Source organism: Carlito syrichta, unplaced genomic scaffold (assembly GCF_000164805.1).
Source record: "Carlito syrichta isolate Samal-C Ts95f unplaced genomic scaffold, Tarsius_syrichta-2.0.1 Scaffold315831, whole genome shotgun sequence".
Lineage (NCBI taxonomy): Eukaryota > Metazoa > Chordata > Mammalia > Primates > Tarsiidae > Carlito > Carlito syrichta.
The window spans coordinates 403,101-420,902 of NW_007259927.1; the positions used below are offsets into that span (position 1 = coordinate 403,101).

Consider the following 17,802-nt stretch of genomic DNA (forward strand, 5'->3'; position numbering starts at 1 on the left):
CGCCCCCTCCCCGGAGCCTCCCGCGCGGTCCCCGCTGCAGTCTCGGGGCTCTCGGCGCCTTCATGGAAGTTTAGGGCCTGGACGGTGGCCCCGAGCCCGGCCCGAGAGCGCAGCCGAGCGGCTGGCCGGGAAGAGGAAGATGTCTGTGCTCCGGCGGATGATGCGGGTCTCCAATCGCTCCCTCCTCGCCTTCATCTTCTTCTTCTCCCTCTCCTCGTCTTGTCTCTATTTCATCTATGTGGCCCCGGGCATCGGTAAGCACCGAGACACACCCTCGCTTCACCAGGTCACACCGCAGGAAACACAGGCTGTTGAGGATGTTACTTCGGGGATTTGGAAGCTGCTTCAACCGAGGCCCGCAGAAAGCGTTTTATTTGAAATGTTATTTCAGACGTGTCAAATAAACTGCTTCGGGGCATGGCTTTGGTATGTGAATTTTGTTGGTGCACGTTTGAATAACTTAGAAGATTGCATTACATGGACATCGCGAAATGAGGTGTGATGGCCCGGGATGCCCTGGTCGTCTCCTTGAGTGTTCACGACAGTTTTATCCATTTCATATCAGGTCTTTACGCTTAAGCTCAGTGCTTAAGTGTAGTTTTATTCAGACACCCCCAGATACAGGAACTGGTTGTAAAAATAGGATGGAGAAAGCAACAGCAGGGAGTGTGATTGAGTCCAAGAATGTACGTTTTCTAGTGTTCTAGGTCGCTTTTTTAGAATGGGGTCAATGAACATTTGTGCCATACTTCGAGAATTTGTAGGCGATGAGTTGTTTTGTTAAAACAATGCTGCATTATTTTAGTCTGCTTGGGTCTGCTTTTCAAGGGTATGTTGCCTCTGCTACCTGTTAGGATGACTTCTGAGATAAAATAGTGATTAAAATAACAATTATGTGAGGCGTTTGTCGTTTAAAATCTTAATCTGTTTATCTTTCATTTTTTTTCCTTTGGTCCTCAATATACTTTTGTAAAATCTACTTGAATTAGCTTGTTTATTAAATATCCCAGTTCCTCATCCCCCTTTTGTTTCATTTCTAGTGAATGAAAATTAGGAACTTCACAGGGATATTGAAACACATCATATTTCCCAAACTTTTCTGGGTTTTTCCTGGTTATTCTGTGTTTAGTGTTAAATTGGTAACAGTGTGCATCTCCTCTCGTTTCTTGTTAGATACTAGTAGTCTTTTGAGCAGGGCTGCTTCTCCCGAGTTAACTAAAAATGTAATACCCCTCATAGATTGAAAACACCTGCAGACTTTTGAGATGGGATTATTCTCAGGGCCTTTTCCTGGGCTTCCTAGATTATTGTACTGAATTGCAGTGGGGGAAGGAAGATGCTTCCCCATCCAGATTACCTCATTTCTTAAAATTACAATGAAACTTTCTCTTTATTACATTTTTGGATTCAAGTAAGATGTATAAGCTCAGGAAATGATGCTTGAGAAGACTCAGATTACTGAAACCTTGATGTATCCCACAGTAGAAGTTTTAGGGTAAAGCTTTAAGAATATTTTTAACATTATTGCAGTTTTCCTTTAGGCCAAAAGCAAAAACAGGACACTCCCTGGAAGCCTGTAATACTAATAACAGTGGTAGCTTAGTGGATCTGATGTTCAAGATATTCAGCAAAGGCTAAAATTGTTTGGTATTTTGGAAGTCTTATACATGACCTCTTCATTCTATAGCAGTTTTTACTTTCTCATGTAACTCTTTAAAAGTTGGACATCTTTGGGGGATGCTATTTTACCAAGCATTTAACTTTGAAAGATTTTGGGTTCAAAGTTTTTTCATACCTAGATAACAATTTTCCCACTTCCTTAGTTTTTTGAGTAACATTTTAAAGTTATGTTGCCCAAAAAGCTAGCCACAGGAAATCAGAATTCATCCATTTATCTTATAGTCATTCTTTTGTTTTGGTTAGTGCATTAATATATTAATTATAGATTCTTAAAATTCAATTGATGTTAAATTCGGATACATTTTTCTTATTTGAATGCTTAACGTTTGCCATAGTACAATCACTGATATAATGTAAAAAAATGTTGCAAATGTTCTGTAGGCAGTTAGGTTGACACAGCTTAAGCTATTCTGTTTTTGTGGGTCTTATAATTTATAATAAAAGTTATTAAAGCCAGTAAGAAGAGTGAAAACCAAAAACATATAAGATGCTGTGAGGTTGTTAAGCTGAATCTATTTCTAAAACCTTGTACCATTTAGCAAACAAAGAAAAAAATCTCCTTACTTATCTTTTGCATCTTTAAGTATTGGGAAGCAACTTTCCAAAATTCACATTTTTGCTTGAATTTTATTATTGGCAACAAATACTGTTTGTTAAGTGTTAGGCTCACTTTGTTCATTTTTGAGAAAATGTAGGTCAGATACACAAGTTTAAATAACCACAGTTTTTCAGTTGCTCTTTCAAGTAAATATGGTATTCCACGAAAAATGTGACTAGTTAAGTTCATACGGCAACGGTGAATTATACAAATGCTTTTTCTGGAGACAGCCATACCTTTGGTATGCAACAGAAATCTTATGCATACATCCCATTCCATCACAGATTTCTTACTTACGACATATGTCCAAAACTAATTAGATTCTGGTAACTAGTTTTCATGAGCTCTACATAGATTCCCCTTGAAATAATTCATATTATAATCTGAATTACATCTTGAGGCAAACTGTTTTTATAGCTTAAATATATGTTGTGTAAGAGTCCTTTTTATTGGTCTCAAATGTTTGAAATCTCTTCTGTTAAGAAGTCCTTATAAGTCCTATCACATGAATCTGTGTGGTAGACTTCAGTGATATTTCCCCACCTTTTCCACTCAGAGACCTGTGTCTGCCAGGGGTCTCTCCCCAGGCAGGCCATCTGTCATTTTAGTTACTCCTTGCTGTACTGAGCATATGTACCATACAGTTATAGACAGCAAAATCTGTTTAGTTTCCAGTGTTTTCTGACATTGCTCAGCATTTTCTGGGCTGTTTGGGCCTTAATTCACAATGAGTTCCATAGCTTTCAAAGCTCATTATTTTAAGAATAACTTGAAATATTTTCCTTGACATTTCTAATTCAAGAATAGTCTCTACATTATGAGCCTTAGACACTTCCTTCATTACCACACCAGAGGAAATCCATGGGCAAATTAGCCCTAACCCACCCAGTAGAGGAGGAGCCATGAATTGTTTTTTTCATTCTGTGTCTACCTTTGTACATGATTGCAAGAAGTTGAATGTAGTTTCCCTCTAAGGTTTTGAGCTGCCCGGATTGAGACCGCAATTCATTGAATGGAAAACCATTTTCAATATAACTTCAACACAACATTGTCATTTTCCTGCTGTCTTATCAGAGGAGATGGACTGACATATAAATTCATTCAGCAGATAACGAATTAGGCGCTTGAGAGAGGCTAGGTACCTTTGAGGTGCAGAAGATAGATGACTAAGATGCAGTTCCTTCACTCATAGTACAGTGGATAAGCCCCATGGAAGAGCTATAGCAAATCCTTGGAAGGTGTGAGGTAGGGAGTGAGGGCTGGTTAAGGATTTCCAGAGGAGACAGTGGTTGGAGCGGGATGCATAGGATTTTTCTGGACTGAACAAAGGGATCCCAATCAGAGGGAACAGCATGAACAAAGGTTCTAGAAAATGGGAATTGTTCCATCTGGCGACTGCTTTGGAAGTAGAGTGGCAGATGGGCCAGACTGAGAAAGGTCTCCAGGGCTCCACTGCTCAGCCCAGGTGTTCAGTCACTTGAGGTCTCTAAAATTCCTGGCAGAGAGAAACTGGTCTTGGCTCACACAGCTTTATCAAAGTTGTCTGTGATTATGAAAAAAATTGATATCAGTGTCAATATAATGGGGGGAGCTTGCATAACTTTCCTGGGCGTGAGGATTTCAGTATCTATGTGACTCACCAGAAGCCCTGACCTTTCCTAGACACGCTGACAGGCTGTTTTGGTCTTTGGGGAGAGGTAGAATCTGACTAGGCTGTGTAGTTGTGAATTCCTGTGTGCCCTTTGAGGAATTATCTGACCAAGTGCTTTGGTATTGGGGCCTTCAGGGAGTTTGTGACCTGCTGGGAAGGGTGGAGTTGGTGGTGATGGGTGATCATGGTGTGGGGGTGCCTACGTGCAAGCCTGTGTGTTGTGGGAGACTGGCTTAGGGCCTTTGCTCAAGGCCCCCTGACATTTTGACTGGGTTTCACGAAAGGTAGCTAGTTGCCGTGCCCCTTTCTCATCACAGCCCTTTAGCCTCCTGGCCCTGACTGGGTGAGCCTGGCTGTGTTCTTTCTGAGCTGTTATAGTCTGCTTTGTGTTTCAAAGGTCTTTTTGTTTTTTTTTCCTTACCAAGTCCTCTGATCTATGGGGTCCCTTTCAGGAGTTCTTTCCTCTGGGCCTCCCTTACTGGCCACGTGTCCCATACTATTTTTGTCCTGTGAGTAACAGGAAATGTCAGAAGTTTTGAAAAGGGGAATAGTGCAATCTTTTGTTTTAGAGTGAATATTTCCAGCATGCAGGACAGCTTATCAGGGTCAGAGACAGTGGCAGGGAGACTAGGTGAGAATGTATTGCAGTAGCTCAGGCACTATAAGGTTTGAACTGGATCAAGGTTGGTAGTTGCATCAGAGTTGAGTCGAGTGGATGTGAATAGTGGGATTGAGGGAAAGGGAGAAGCTTTAAGATGATACTTGGCTAGGCCCAGTGGCTCATGCCTGTAATCCCACACTTTGGGATGCCGAGATGGGAGAATCACTTGACTTGATGTCTGGAGTTTAAGACCAACCTGGGCAACATAGCAAGCACTGTCTATCAAAAAAAAAAAAAAAAAGGAAAAAGAAGATGATGCTGAGATCCCAGTTTAGACAACCAGTTGGCTAGTAATAGGGAATATGCAAAGGCACATATTTTGGGGGAGCTGTTTTGGTATTAGAGAAATTGAGTTGGGATGCCTGTGGGGTATCCAGGAAGAATTTTTCAGAAGGTAGGCAGATGGAAATAAGGGCTTGGAGTCTCGAAGAGAGATGTGGTTGTCTTCAGCATGTAGGTGAATTGTACTTACCTGTTTCTCCCCCAACACACAACTGCAAACTCATTCCTGCAAGTGGAAGTGACTCACTAGGTTAGTTACTCTTAAACATGTAATCTGGGCCGGGCTTGGTGGCTCGGCCTGTAATTCCACACTTTGGGAGGACGAGGTGAGTGAATTGCCTGAACTCGCGGGTTCGAGACTCACCTGGGCAACTTGGCGAGACCTCATCTCTACAATAAATCAAAAAATTAGCCGGGCGTGGTCGCGTGCGCCTGTAATTCCAACTACTTGGAAGGCTGAGGCGGAAGGATCGCCGAACCCAGCAGGTCGAGGCTGCAGTGGCCGGGAGCGGCCACTGCACTCCAGTCTGGGCAACAGAGTGAGACTCCAACTCAAAAAAACAAAACAAAACATGTGATCTGAAGGGTTACTTTGAATATGGAAGAGAACCATGTGTAGTTTGAAAGTATTCCTTGAGATTCTGCTACGCTTTCATTCCCCCAACCTTTGTTAGAAAGGAAGCAGTAGGTCCAATCCACACTCAAGGGTATGGCTGGCCTGCCTAGAGACTTCCTGCCATGGTCAGGTTGCCATTTTCCAGCAGCATCGGTAACCCGGCAGTACAGTTTCCGCGTACATTAACCTAAATCCTGTGGTCTTGCGTGCAATTAGATAGTTTTGAAGGGAATCTTGATTCATTGAAATGTGGCAGTGCTAAATGCCATGTTCCACCTTAGTCTTTTACAAGCACATTTGAGGTGTGTTGCACTTGGAGCACCTCACGGATCAACTTACCAGCAACGCGACCACACTTTTTAATGAAATCATGAAAAACGAATCACTTCATATTAGATACTATAGCGTTGGAGCCAATTATTTTATTGTGATGATATTTGGCTTATAATGGAATTTTGGATATTGAGGAACTTACGTATGACAATCAAAATTTTATGTCTTATATTTTTCTAATGTGTGAAACAGTCACTGATATGCATTGCAGGTTCATTGATACATATTGTGTAATGGTAACTGTTTGTGGTCTTCCACCTGGTGTTTTTCTCTTTGAGCAGACAATGCAGTCTTTTTTCTTTCTCCTACATTAGTTGTATGTAATTTATTGTCCAGTCTGTTGTTCGAAGATGATGTAGAAGGATGCACTCAGTGATTCCTGAAAACGATTTCTCAACTGATGGATCAGAAGTTTGACAAATTTCAAATGTGTTGTAGGTTTTTCATTGCTTTTGAATAGAAAACTTCAAGGAAACATGCATTTTTGAAAAATCTGTGCTTGTATAAGTTTGTCCTATATAATCAATCACCAACAATCTCTTTATGTCCCCTGAGAAGGGACATCTGAGTGGTTTGCTAGATTTGCATTGTTCCCTCTGAGGGATATCGGAGTGCAAAGAGTTAAACAACGTGGCAGTGTGAGTTCGTGATGTGTGTATTCTACAGCAGTGTTTATCATTACTACCTTTTAATGTTTATGAAAGATAAAAATAGCTGTGTCTGTGGTTACTTTGAAAGGAGAAACTTCTAACCTAGGTTTGTAATCTCTGTGTATAATAGGTATTCCTAACATGATTTGGAATTTGGCTGGGAACAGAAGGTGTTTTCCTTGTGAGGCAGTGTTGTATAATATAAGGTGGTTAATTTTCTAGCCCATCCTGTGGAAAGCCTGTTGATCACAGCATGCACTACAAGGCTTCTCTGGGCGCTCGTCCTTCTAGGCCTCACGCTCTGGTGATTCCAGCTGTGGCTGCTCCTGTACCCACCAGAGCCCCGTGTTTGCTCCTCTGTCTAAGGGCCCAAGGCCCTTGGACACATCAGTGTTGGTGTCTCTGGAACCAAACCTGTGGGCAGAGAAACCCCAGGAACAAAATCCCAAAGGAAACCCACTTCTTGTCCACTGTTGGATCTCCACAGCGTCTACCCTGTCATACCCCTGACCCCACAGCCAGCAGGCCAGCCTTGTTTTTATAGAGAGAGAGGCAAGGACAGGCTCCAGAAGATTGTTGCTTACCCAGTCTCACATGCTATTGCTGCAAGACCTGAAATATACACCTTAGGATACCTGACTCTTTGTACTGTGCCTGGATTGAGGGAACTGATAATTTTTGCCCTGGAAAAGTGAAGTTTTGGGGGAAATATAAGCTCTGACTTCTTCAGTTTGAACGAATACCATATGGGAGAGAGATGATACTTTTTTGAGGATAGCTTCAGTTAGCAGGGAGGATCATTACAATGAGGAAGATTTTAGGTTTATTGAAAACAAAAAACCCCACCAGTCTTCTGTAATCAATGAAATAAGTGACCTTATCCATGCTCCTTTCCCATTTTCAAGCGAGAGTAGCTGCCTACCTGTTAATACTAGAGAGGGTACTTTGCTTGGGAGACTGGACAGCTCTCTGATGTTCCCTTAAAATCTGTTTACAGTGGTCCCTGACACTGGAGCACCCCGGCTCATCCCGCAGAGGGGCATACTTGCTCCTCTACCTGTCACCCCTCTACCCACGTTGCTTGTTGTGACTGCTTTTTCTTTCAAGTCTGCTTTTTGCGTTTGTCTTAAGTAGAAATTTGGAGGTGGGAGGGGAGGCTGAGGTGAGAAGCGAGGGAGGAGTGATTTTTCTAGAGCTTGGGTTTCCCCGGTCACGTTTGTGAGTTCCTCAACTTTGGGTGTTTTCAGTATTCTCCTTCTGGTCCATTTTCTTGGTGACTTTGGACCAAGTGACTTTTGCCACCACTGCCTGAGCCTGCAGTTTGCCAGCTTCTGCAAAGCAACCTGTTCCCACCTCTTTCATTTACTCTTTTCTCCTTTCCCTTCTTGTCCCTCTGAATCTGTTTTTTGTTTTTTTTTTAAATTCCTGGAGGACACAGGAATATTTAAAAGACCTTTCAATTTCTGCCTTTTGTCAGGATAATAACAAAGAATAATATACAGGTAATATTATGATTTGAGTTGAAGATCAGTTCAACTGAAGGTTGAGAGTAGGTTTTCTGAGGATACCTATAATGCCTTTCACATGCCTTTGGAAAATGAAGCATTTACCCTGATTTTAACTAGATATTTTCACCTCATGTCTTGGGCCCATTGGAGAATTTCAGGTAGCACCCCAATATTTTTTTTCTTCAGCATATACATCCCAGTTTGGGCCAGTTTGATTTGTTATGTTTCATGGTCAGACTGTCTGTGGATACATTTGTTTTTGGTCATAGCAGAATTGGGCACCTTAAGCTATGGCAAAAACTCTCCTAAGTTGAAATAAGAGAGTTAGCTTAAAAGATGTTTATGTCAGTAGTTATAATTTTGGTTGTCAGGCATAGCGAAATGTTTAGAAAAATACATATTTAGTAATTGTAAATCTTAAATTTTTAATTATTTTCCCCCCAGAAGTATAAGAAATGTGGCTTTTGTTTGCATCTTTGCATGGTTAATTATTTGAGTTAGTGAAGGTCTTTGGCTCCGGCAAATCATTGTGTTATATGTTCATTAAGGATGAAACAGATTCTCCTATGCCTGAATGATCATGGATACATTAGAAAGCTATGTTAAAAGGTTGTATTTAATGTAAGTTAAACTTAAATGAGAGGAAGATTACTCTGCTTTGCTTGTTACAAATGTTATTAATTATGTTTAGAGAATTACTGCAAGCAACAGTTTTCAAACAAGAATATGTTTAAGCCTTATTTAAGGTGGTCTACTTTAATAAGCTTATTTCCCAGGTTTTATCACCAGAGATTCTGATTCTGATTCGTTTTTAATGCATACCCAAATAATTGGTAGCCTGGGAACTATGTGTCTGACAAACACCCCAAATGATGGGGGAAAAAAATTAAGTGTTAACTGTTCTAGATGGACCATCTTGTATTACTTGATTTTTCACAGAACTAATCTTACTCTGTGAAAACCAGGTTAATTTGTTTATAACATAATGTTTTATTGGAGATAGAGATGGCTATCATGGAGAAGAATTCTTTCTTTCACAAGAGAAATGGACAGATGCATTGTTTATGACAGCCAGGATCATGTGATCCTTTATGAGTGTGCAGTCACTAGGTGATTGGGTCATAGGTCGATCCTGAATGTGTTATGTAGTGTTTCTAATTATTAGAAATATAGATTGTAATTCATTTAAGATCAATAAACTTATTAAAATATTAAAGTCTTACAGGTTACCCAATGCAAATAATTTCAAAACAGCATTTTCTAGCATTGACTAGGAAACTGTTTCATAATACCTTTACAGTAGCATATTTAAGTAGCTACATGAAGTTTGCTACTATAACATGATATCTTTATAGAAATATTATGGCCTTTTTTTGCATATTTGAGGCTTGCTAGTGTTAATATGATTTTACAGAAATTGTGTTACATATACTGCCTTCCTGATAATTAAGTTAATTACTCAGAAATTATGACTACTAATTATAGTGCAATTTTCAGTTTGACTCATAGGAAGAGAAATTAGGCTTTATTTTCATTTGAATCAAGAGACCAAAGGTAGAGAATGAAAAGGTGACTTGGTTTATTGACTTGAAAAATGTGCTCTGGAAGTCTTTGAAATTCATTTCCCACCCAGTGTCTACTCTTCTGCTTTTTGTTTTAGAGTCATTTTCTTTTCATGAATAAGTAAGTTGAAATTCTGAATTAATCGTGAAAACAGAAAGGAATTAGGAATGATTATAAAACATGTAGTTCAAATAGTTCACACTTTAATTTTTCTCATTTTGTTAGGATTCTTCAGTAGATAGAGATTTATTTCACGTTCACCTTCTGTACTCTGAAATCACTAATTTTCAATAATTTTCTAATGTTTCCTGGGCATGTTTATTTATGGCTTGGTCTTTTAGTCTGTAATGTCATTAAGTGAGTTTCCTGATTAGATTTTAAAACCTGTCAAATTGCCTGCTTTCTTCCTTCCCCCAAGTCCCTCATTTCCGCCTATGTGGTTCACGACTCTCTTAGGACTTTGGTCATGCTTCAGAGAAGCTGTATTGTTATTTTAAGTGCACTCACAAGTGACCAGGCTGATAGATACTTTTTTGTTAGTGTTTTCATGTCACTAGGTTCAGGGTGTACTTTTATTTTTTCTCCAGATTTTATTTTAAAATATTTAACTTTTATCAGTATTTAGACACAAATAATCTCCACCAATAACTTAAGACTGTTCAACTGCAGGGTGGAAGAAGTAGACACCCGCTGAAAAGAGTTTCTTGTGAGGTTTTAATGTTTACATCCATAAAGCTTGAGCTATTGGCTAAAATCAAATGAATCTTTACTGCACATGATCATTGTATTCATTATTGTTTGAAAAAGTGATCCTCTGAACATAGTATTCATTATGTGTGAATTGGCCTATAACTTACATGAAAAGCAGAAAGGAGGATATTATAGGCTGGTAATTATTTGCACTGCACATATTCTCGAGCCCGTACCTGGTTTTGATTTATTATCACTATGGTTAGATACTCTGTTTAAATAGTGCTTTGGCATAAAAGGATTGTGTGTTAACCTGGCACAGCCGTGAGGTTTGTTATTTTTTGTTTTTGATCCAAGTAGTAGCCCTAGGCATACTATGGGCAATAGTTCCTGTATAGCCTGACCTAATCCTGGGTTTTACACCATTATTATTGAGGAGATATTGTATTTTTCTCTACTAACATGGTTGAGTAATTTCTGGGGATTTATTGAACAAGAGGCTAAATGTGGAAAGAATATACCTTTTCGGCATCTGAAATAGGTAGTTAGAAGATTATTGTGAATTTTTAGAAATTGAGAGATACTTCATATATCGCTTCAAGGGGTGTATACAGCAGTATTTTGCTTTTGTCCATATGGTGTATTTCCTTATGTGTTCTTTAGATAATGTGGGAAACCATTTTTTTCTCCTATAAGTTTTAAGCATCCCTTCTGGTTGTCTCCTCCTTGCTTTAATGGACATCTGGTTTATCCCTCACATTGTCACTTCCCTCAAAACTTTTTACACTGACAATTCCTCTTTTTCCTTATCCCTCCCTCTATGTTGTTTTGAACCATTGCTTCTTCCACAGTCCCGCCCCTCACAGCCATTCAGGTCTGTGCTTGGATCCTGAGTTTTTAATTCTATCAGTGTAACTTGCTTCTGAGTTTGTTTTCTGATCTTAAAATGGAAAAAACTACCTCTCATGGGGTGGTGTGTTAGTTTTCTAGGGCTGCCATTACCTGGATGCTGGCTTAAAACAGCAGACATTTGTTTTCTCAGAGTTCTGGAGGCCAGAATTCTGTCTGAAATGAGTGTGTTAGGACATTCCCTCTGGAGGGTCTAGGGGAGTATCCTTGCTTTACCTCTTCCAGCTTCAGGTGCCTGTGGTCTAATTTGGCTTGTGGCCACATCACTTCATTGTCTGCTTCTGCACTCACATTGCCTTCTGTGTGTGTGTGTGTGTGTGTGTAACTCTCCCCACCCTTTCTCTTATACCAATCCTTGCTGTGGGATTTAGGGCCTAACTGGATAATCCAGGATGATCTCAAGATCCTTAACTTAATTATGTCTATAAAGACCCCTTTACAAATGTGACATTCACAGGTTCAGGGGATTAGGATGTGGACATTATCTTTTTGGTGGTCTCTGTTTAACCAACTACAGATGGTTTTAAGAATTAGATGAAATATAATTGTTTGTGTATAGTTACATATGTATGTTTATAGATGACTTTTAACTCAGTGCCTGGCCTCAGTGGGTACTTGGTAAATGTTCATTCATCTCCTCTTTAGACACCTGTGCCCTCCAAGATTCTGCACCCCTGGGAGATTTCAGTGGTTAGCACGCAATTCTGAATGTTCCAGCTGTACTTTATCCCCACTGACACCCATGTTGGTGACCATCGGGATGTCCAGCCCTTGCCTTCCACCCTCACTTTCCTGGCCAGGCCCTGGGGGTCCATGTCGCTGTGGCCTGTACTCCCCTGCACTTCTCCAGACCCCAGCCTTCCTAACCATCGGCTTCTGGTACTCTCTCGCCTTTGTTAATGTTACATTTCATCCTTGCAGTGACCTCTCGTCCTCGTGCCTTCCCTTCTGTTTTTCAAACTTCCATCTACTTGGACCTTCCTAACTTATTTTCTGTTGTGGCCAAATTCTGCTCAGCATGGCTTGCTGTTCCCTGGGCGTGCATCTGTGCACCTCAGAGCCTCTACTTAAGCTATGTCATCAGTGGAAATGCTCTTTTCCTTCCTTCCTCTAGCTGCTTCTTCTTCTTCTGTTTGTTTGTTTGTTTTCTTATTTTGAGTTGGGGTCTCACTGTCACCCAGGCTGGATGCAGTGGCATGATCACAGCTCGTTGCAACCTCCACTTCCCGGGCTCAGGTTATCCTTCTGCTTCAGACTCCCAAGTCACTGGGACTACAGGCACATGGTAACATGCCTGGCTAATTTTTTGACTTTTTTGTAAATATGAGGTATCACTATGCTGCCCAGGCAGGTCTAGAATTCTTGGGCTGAGGCAATCCTCCCACCTCAGCCTCCCAAAGTGATGGAATTACAGGCGTGAGCCACCATGCCCGGCCCTTCCTCTAGCTTCTTTTAGGGCTTTGCATTATTTAAGAAACTGTGATTGTGCCACTGGCTTCTTCTACTCAGGCTACAGTCATGCTCAGGTCCCTCCTCTTCCGAAAAACCTTCCCTTGGCCTTGGTACTTATTTTCCTTTGCTGAAACTTACTGCTTTTACTTTGTCAGTAGGCCTGAATTCTTTGCTGTTTTCCTTTTGTTTCCACACTTTCCTGAAGCTGCTCTCTTGCAGTGACCTCCTCCTGGCATTTTTTTTTTTTTTTTTTTAGGAAGTAGGATTTATGGAGAAGACAAAAAAACTCCCACAGTGGGAGGTGACCCAAGGAGATTGCTGCCTTGTGGCATTTTTAGAAGCGAAATGGTGTGGTGGTAAAGAGTGAGCTTGCTGGAGCCAGGCTGCTGGGGTTTGAACTCTGGCTCCACCACTTGCTTGGTAACCCTGTGACCTTGGGCAAGTTACTCAACTCCATGCCTCAGCTTCTTTATCTAGAAAATGGGAATACTATTCGTACCTACCTTACAGGGTTCCTTTTGAGGGTTAAATAGATGAGTATATGTAAGGTACATCTAAGGATACGTGGCAAAGAGCATATGCTGTGTCTTATTTTTTTAAAACATTTTTTTAAGCTGTTGCTTGTAAATTCTTCTCTTTAACCTCTGCAGCTCTTGACATGGTCGGCCTCACCCTCTTCTTTAGTCCATTGGCTTCCTCACTGCGTTCAAGCTGAGATGAACTCATCTGGGATCTTTTGTCTCTGTGTCTCCTGTTCGTGGTCTGTCTTCAACAGATCTTCACCTTATCTCCCTCCTAGATAAATTTTTCTTCTGGTAATTCACCATAATAGTTCCATCTTTTTGCATTTATACAAACGTCTGTCTCCCTAAATTGTATTTCTAGTCCCTCTTTCTAGCTGCGGGCCTACATTTATAACTGCGTGCTGGCTTTCTTAACCAGCCTTATTTTCCTCTCAAAATCAGCTCTTCCCTTGATGGTTTTTATTAAAAGACCTGGGAATCATGATTGCATGTCACAGCAGTTAGGAACAGCGATATCAGGCTGAGAGGGATGATGTGGGATCCTTCGAAGCTCAGGAAGTGTTTCGAGATCCCTGCAGACAGGCGTGATCTCCTCGTCTTGAGTCCTTACAGCTGTCAGTTAATGAAACTAGATGTGGAAAGAGACAGGGAGACAGTTTTATAGCAGATGCGTTCTTTCATTTTTTCAAGTGGGGAATGAGACAAGTTCATGAATCTCTTTCCTCACAACCCAGGGAAGATGCCCAGGAACTTTAGTAAACTGATGACTTTTGAAGGTCTTCTTTTGGTTTTGTTTTCTTTCTTTCTTTTTTTTTCTGAGTCAGGGTCACCCAGCTTGGAGGGCAGTGGCATGATCATGGCCCACCTCAGCCTTGACCTCCTGGTCTCAGGTGATCCTTCTGCCTCAGCCTCCCAAGTAGCTGGGACTACAGGCATGTGCTACCATGCCCAGCTAATAGTTTTTCTTTTTTAGATATTTAGTTGGTTTTTGTTGTTATTGTTTTGTTTTCCTTCTAGGAAGCAGAACTAGTAAATTAGATTTATGTCTCATGATGCAGAGGCAGATAGAAAATGAATGAAATTAGGGAACACACGGCATTGTTTTAGTTAAACAGTCATAGAGTTCCCTATTTGTTTTTTGAAATGTAGTTTTTTATAAATTGGGATAGAAATTTTAGACAAGGATTTTCTTTAACTGAAGACTTCCCAAGAAGATACTACATTTTATACTAAGAATAATAGGCAAATATTTAGTTATTTGAGTGTGGGTTAATATAGTTTTATGGTGTTTGGAAATTAGACAGTCAGAACCTTTCTCATGCTGGTTTAGTGTGTCTTGCAACACTTTGACACATAACTTTCTTCCTGTTAACAACTACTCTCTATTTAAACACAGCTTCATGCCCTAATGGGCTTTGATCTTTAGGGATTAAACCCATGAGAACTATTAACCTAAGGAATGTGACTCAATTAACTGTAAGTGATTTAAAATAAACAATATGTTTTCCATTTGGAGGGATTGGTATCTAGCTTTTGTTAGTTTTTGTCTTCGGTCTAATGAATAGTAAATGCACTCTTTTGGTAAATAATTTACATTAAAAAATTTTTTTTTCTTAACAACTTTGTTACCTAGAAGTGATATAATTTTTAAAAATTGTTTCCAGGACACACAAAAATGCACTTAATACTCTTACCTAGCATCTCTTTGCTGAAGCCGGTATCAGTTCTGGAAGTTTAGAGTTTTTGCCTTTGGCTTGGTTCTACTTCGGTGGCAGGATTTCTTTTTACAATTTGGTATAGAACAAATATTATAAGATATTTATATCACTGGCAACACCTTTCATATACACCTTAGGGTTAAGTAATCCAAGGTGCTGTAAACCAGTCGGCTTCAGCCATCTCTTTGATGCTCCCCACAACCCGTGTCATTTTAGTTGAACTTCAGATCTTGGTTTAGGTAGAATTGTTCATGTTAGTGTGCCTTTTAGTGAACATTTCCTCACATTTTTTGGTTGACTCCTTTCTTTATTCTTTTAAAGTTCACTCAGGTACAAAAACAGAATAAAAAGTGTGGTATGTGGTGTTTGAGAGCCAGTATAATACAATTCAGGCCTAAACAAGTTAAATCTAATTATAGGACTGCTTTCTAGAAAGCCTGTAGACATGCTTTTAAAAATGATCGTGGCAAAGCTTATGTGAAACCTAGATTTCTGTTTATGTCTTTTATGGATTGAAGGTGAAAGCGAAAGTGTTATTCTACTCGACTTCTCTACCAGTTTTATTTATGCTTTGCTCGTTTGTGTTTTGAGCAAGTTCAACTTTACATAAATGGGGAAGGAGGTAGTAAACATTACAGTTTTCTAACTTCTCTGTTCCCTCTTGAGAAAGTAGAGCAGGACTCAGAAAGTTAGTTAGCATTCTTCATCCTTTCATTCAGCGTTCATCATGTCATGACTGTGCAGAGACAGCCCGTCATAAAATGGAAAACGTCATTAACCGAGCCTCGTCGTCTCTTGGTTTTGCCATGGTAAAGAGCTGCTGCCTCTCATCTAAATGGAGTTTGTGATTTTTTTTGACTTTGTGTTTTAAGAATTTAGAGGAGAAGGGTGCACTGCTGCCATTTTTAAAACAAGGAAACTTGAGATTCAGGGAGCTGTCCAGAGTCATGCATCAGTGCTTGCAGAATTCAGACCAGGAAAAGATTTTCCAACTTCAGTTCTGTGTCCCTCTGAGGAGGGGTGGTTTCTCAGAAGTCAGGGGTTTTGTGATCTTTGTCAGTTTACCACCGGTTTCTCTTAGCAGCAGAAGAAATTACAGGTCTATTTTCAAAGCACTTAACACAAAGAGTTAGTTTTACCCATTTAAAAAAATATACATTGATTTTTATTGTATTTGCTTTTACAATCCTGGCAGGTGAATGTGTGGCTGAACGGGAGTGTAAAAGGTCAAAGAATTAACTCTTAGGGAGAAATTATCAAAGCAGATATGGAATCTAGATCACTTACCCCCCTTCCAACATACAGAGAATTTGCAGGATCTGCTGCAAGATCTTTATCTATACTAGATATTGTAGGGAAACTTATGATATATTTACTGTTAGATAAGGAATTCTTTTGCCTTTGTGAAGTTTTTGGTTTGAGGAAATTAATATATAGAGAAACTGAATTTTGGAACTATAGGATGAGTACTTGTAACAAAATGCCTTTTTGAAATGTCAGAGTATATTTTCTTGTAGAAAGTAATTTATGGATAAAGGAGTTCATTTTGATATTTCAGTTTGCTAATTTAGTTTTATTCTGTTTAACAGATGAAATTGCCACATTAATTCTTTATTCTAATAATTTTGCTTTTCTGAGTTTTTATAGTGGGAAATAGTCATTTCATATTTCTGATTTTCCCTTGGACATGATGATTGAGTCAGTTTGTGTTTATGGGAACTTTACCAATTCTGAATAGTGTTTTTATTAAGTAAAAAAATGTTATTGAGTCATGGTGCTTTCTTTTTTTTCTTTTATAGCCAATACATATCTCTTTATGGTACAAGCTCGAGGTATAATGTTGAGAGAAAATGTGAAGACAATAGGCCATATGATCAGGCTATACACAAATAAAAACAGTACACTCAACGGCACAGGTAAGATTACTTTCTGCTTAATCGTGCTTTGATCTGCTTCTTACCCTTGTAGTCACATAACAGTAAACCAAGTCTTTTAAACTCTGGTTTTGCCTCCAAGTAACTTCCTGTTAAAGATGAAGGTATCTTCGACCAAGTGTACTGGTAGATTGTTTTACTGTGTAAATCAGGACTGCCACCTATTTTAGGATGTGTGGTCACAAAAGTGATGGGGTTTTGATACAAAGATACTCAAGTTAATTCTTGGAAACATAAACAAAACACAAAAAGCAGCTTCTACTCTTTCAATTCACCTATTGTATTTAAGAGAAATTAACCACAAAGAGATTACTTTTGACCACCTTCTCTCCTCATGCCCATTCTGAGTCTTGAAATGTTTTTCCAACTAGATCTAGAAAATACTTGTTTTTAGTTATAGATTCTAAGTAGTTTTATAGCCTTTTTAAGGAGCTAAAAGAGACATTTTATACAGTTGGGAATCAGTAGCTGCTTTTGTCTTTTTAAAATGTAATCTGGAAGTCGAATCTCCATTAGAATCACATAAGGCTAAAACCTAATATGCCAAACTAATGATTTAATAATGAAAGAACTGACGTAAATGGTTTGAACTCTTGCAGAAGCATGTTAATGCTCCACTATAGCAGTGCTACAGCAGTGTCTCCCAAAGTATTATTAGGTGTTATTTTAAAGGGTTCCTTGGCTTGACAGTTGCTGCATCCTCTGTAGTCTCATTTTAAACAGTTAAAATGAAAGATTTAATTCGTGTCAGCAGTTCTTTGTGCCACTGTACACCTACACACTCTACTAAAAGGAAGTCTCCATCTCCCAACCCTGGGGGTTCTTTTTAAAATGTATGTTAAGGTGGGGAATAGTTTTAGACCCTTCTAAAAATCCAAGCATGTAACATATTGATTCTCAATTTAACATCACATGTGCTTTTAAAAAATCCATTCTAGTCATTTGCCTAGTTTGTTTATGACATCACAAATCAAAACACTTGTTTTCTTTGAATCTTAAGGAATTTCTTTCAGACTGTCTTAACATAGTTGAT

The 17,802-nt window shown here is 39.5% G+C and overlaps 1 protein-coding gene across 7 annotated transcripts in view; it reads left to right on the forward strand.

The window, feature by feature from the left end:
* The first annotated feature begins 7 nt into the window (after positions 1-7).
* Positions 8-17,802, forward strand: part of B4GALT6 (beta-1,4-galactosyltransferase 6) — a 78,860-nt gene continuing 61,065 nt past the window's right edge. For 5 of the 7 annotated variants that reach the window (XM_021706636.1, XM_008073385.2, XM_008073382.1 and 2 more), the window contains exons 1-2: positions 8-254; positions 16,635-16,751. In XM_021706636.1, the coding sequence (XP_021562311.1) occupies positions 140-254; positions 16,635-16,751 (232 nt within the window). In that variant the 5' untranslated portion in view covers positions 8-139. Of the gene's footprint in view, positions 427-16,634; positions 16,752-17,802 lie in introns of all 7 variants that reach the window. The other 2 variants (XM_008073384.2, XM_021706634.1) reach the window with 2 other exon arrangements.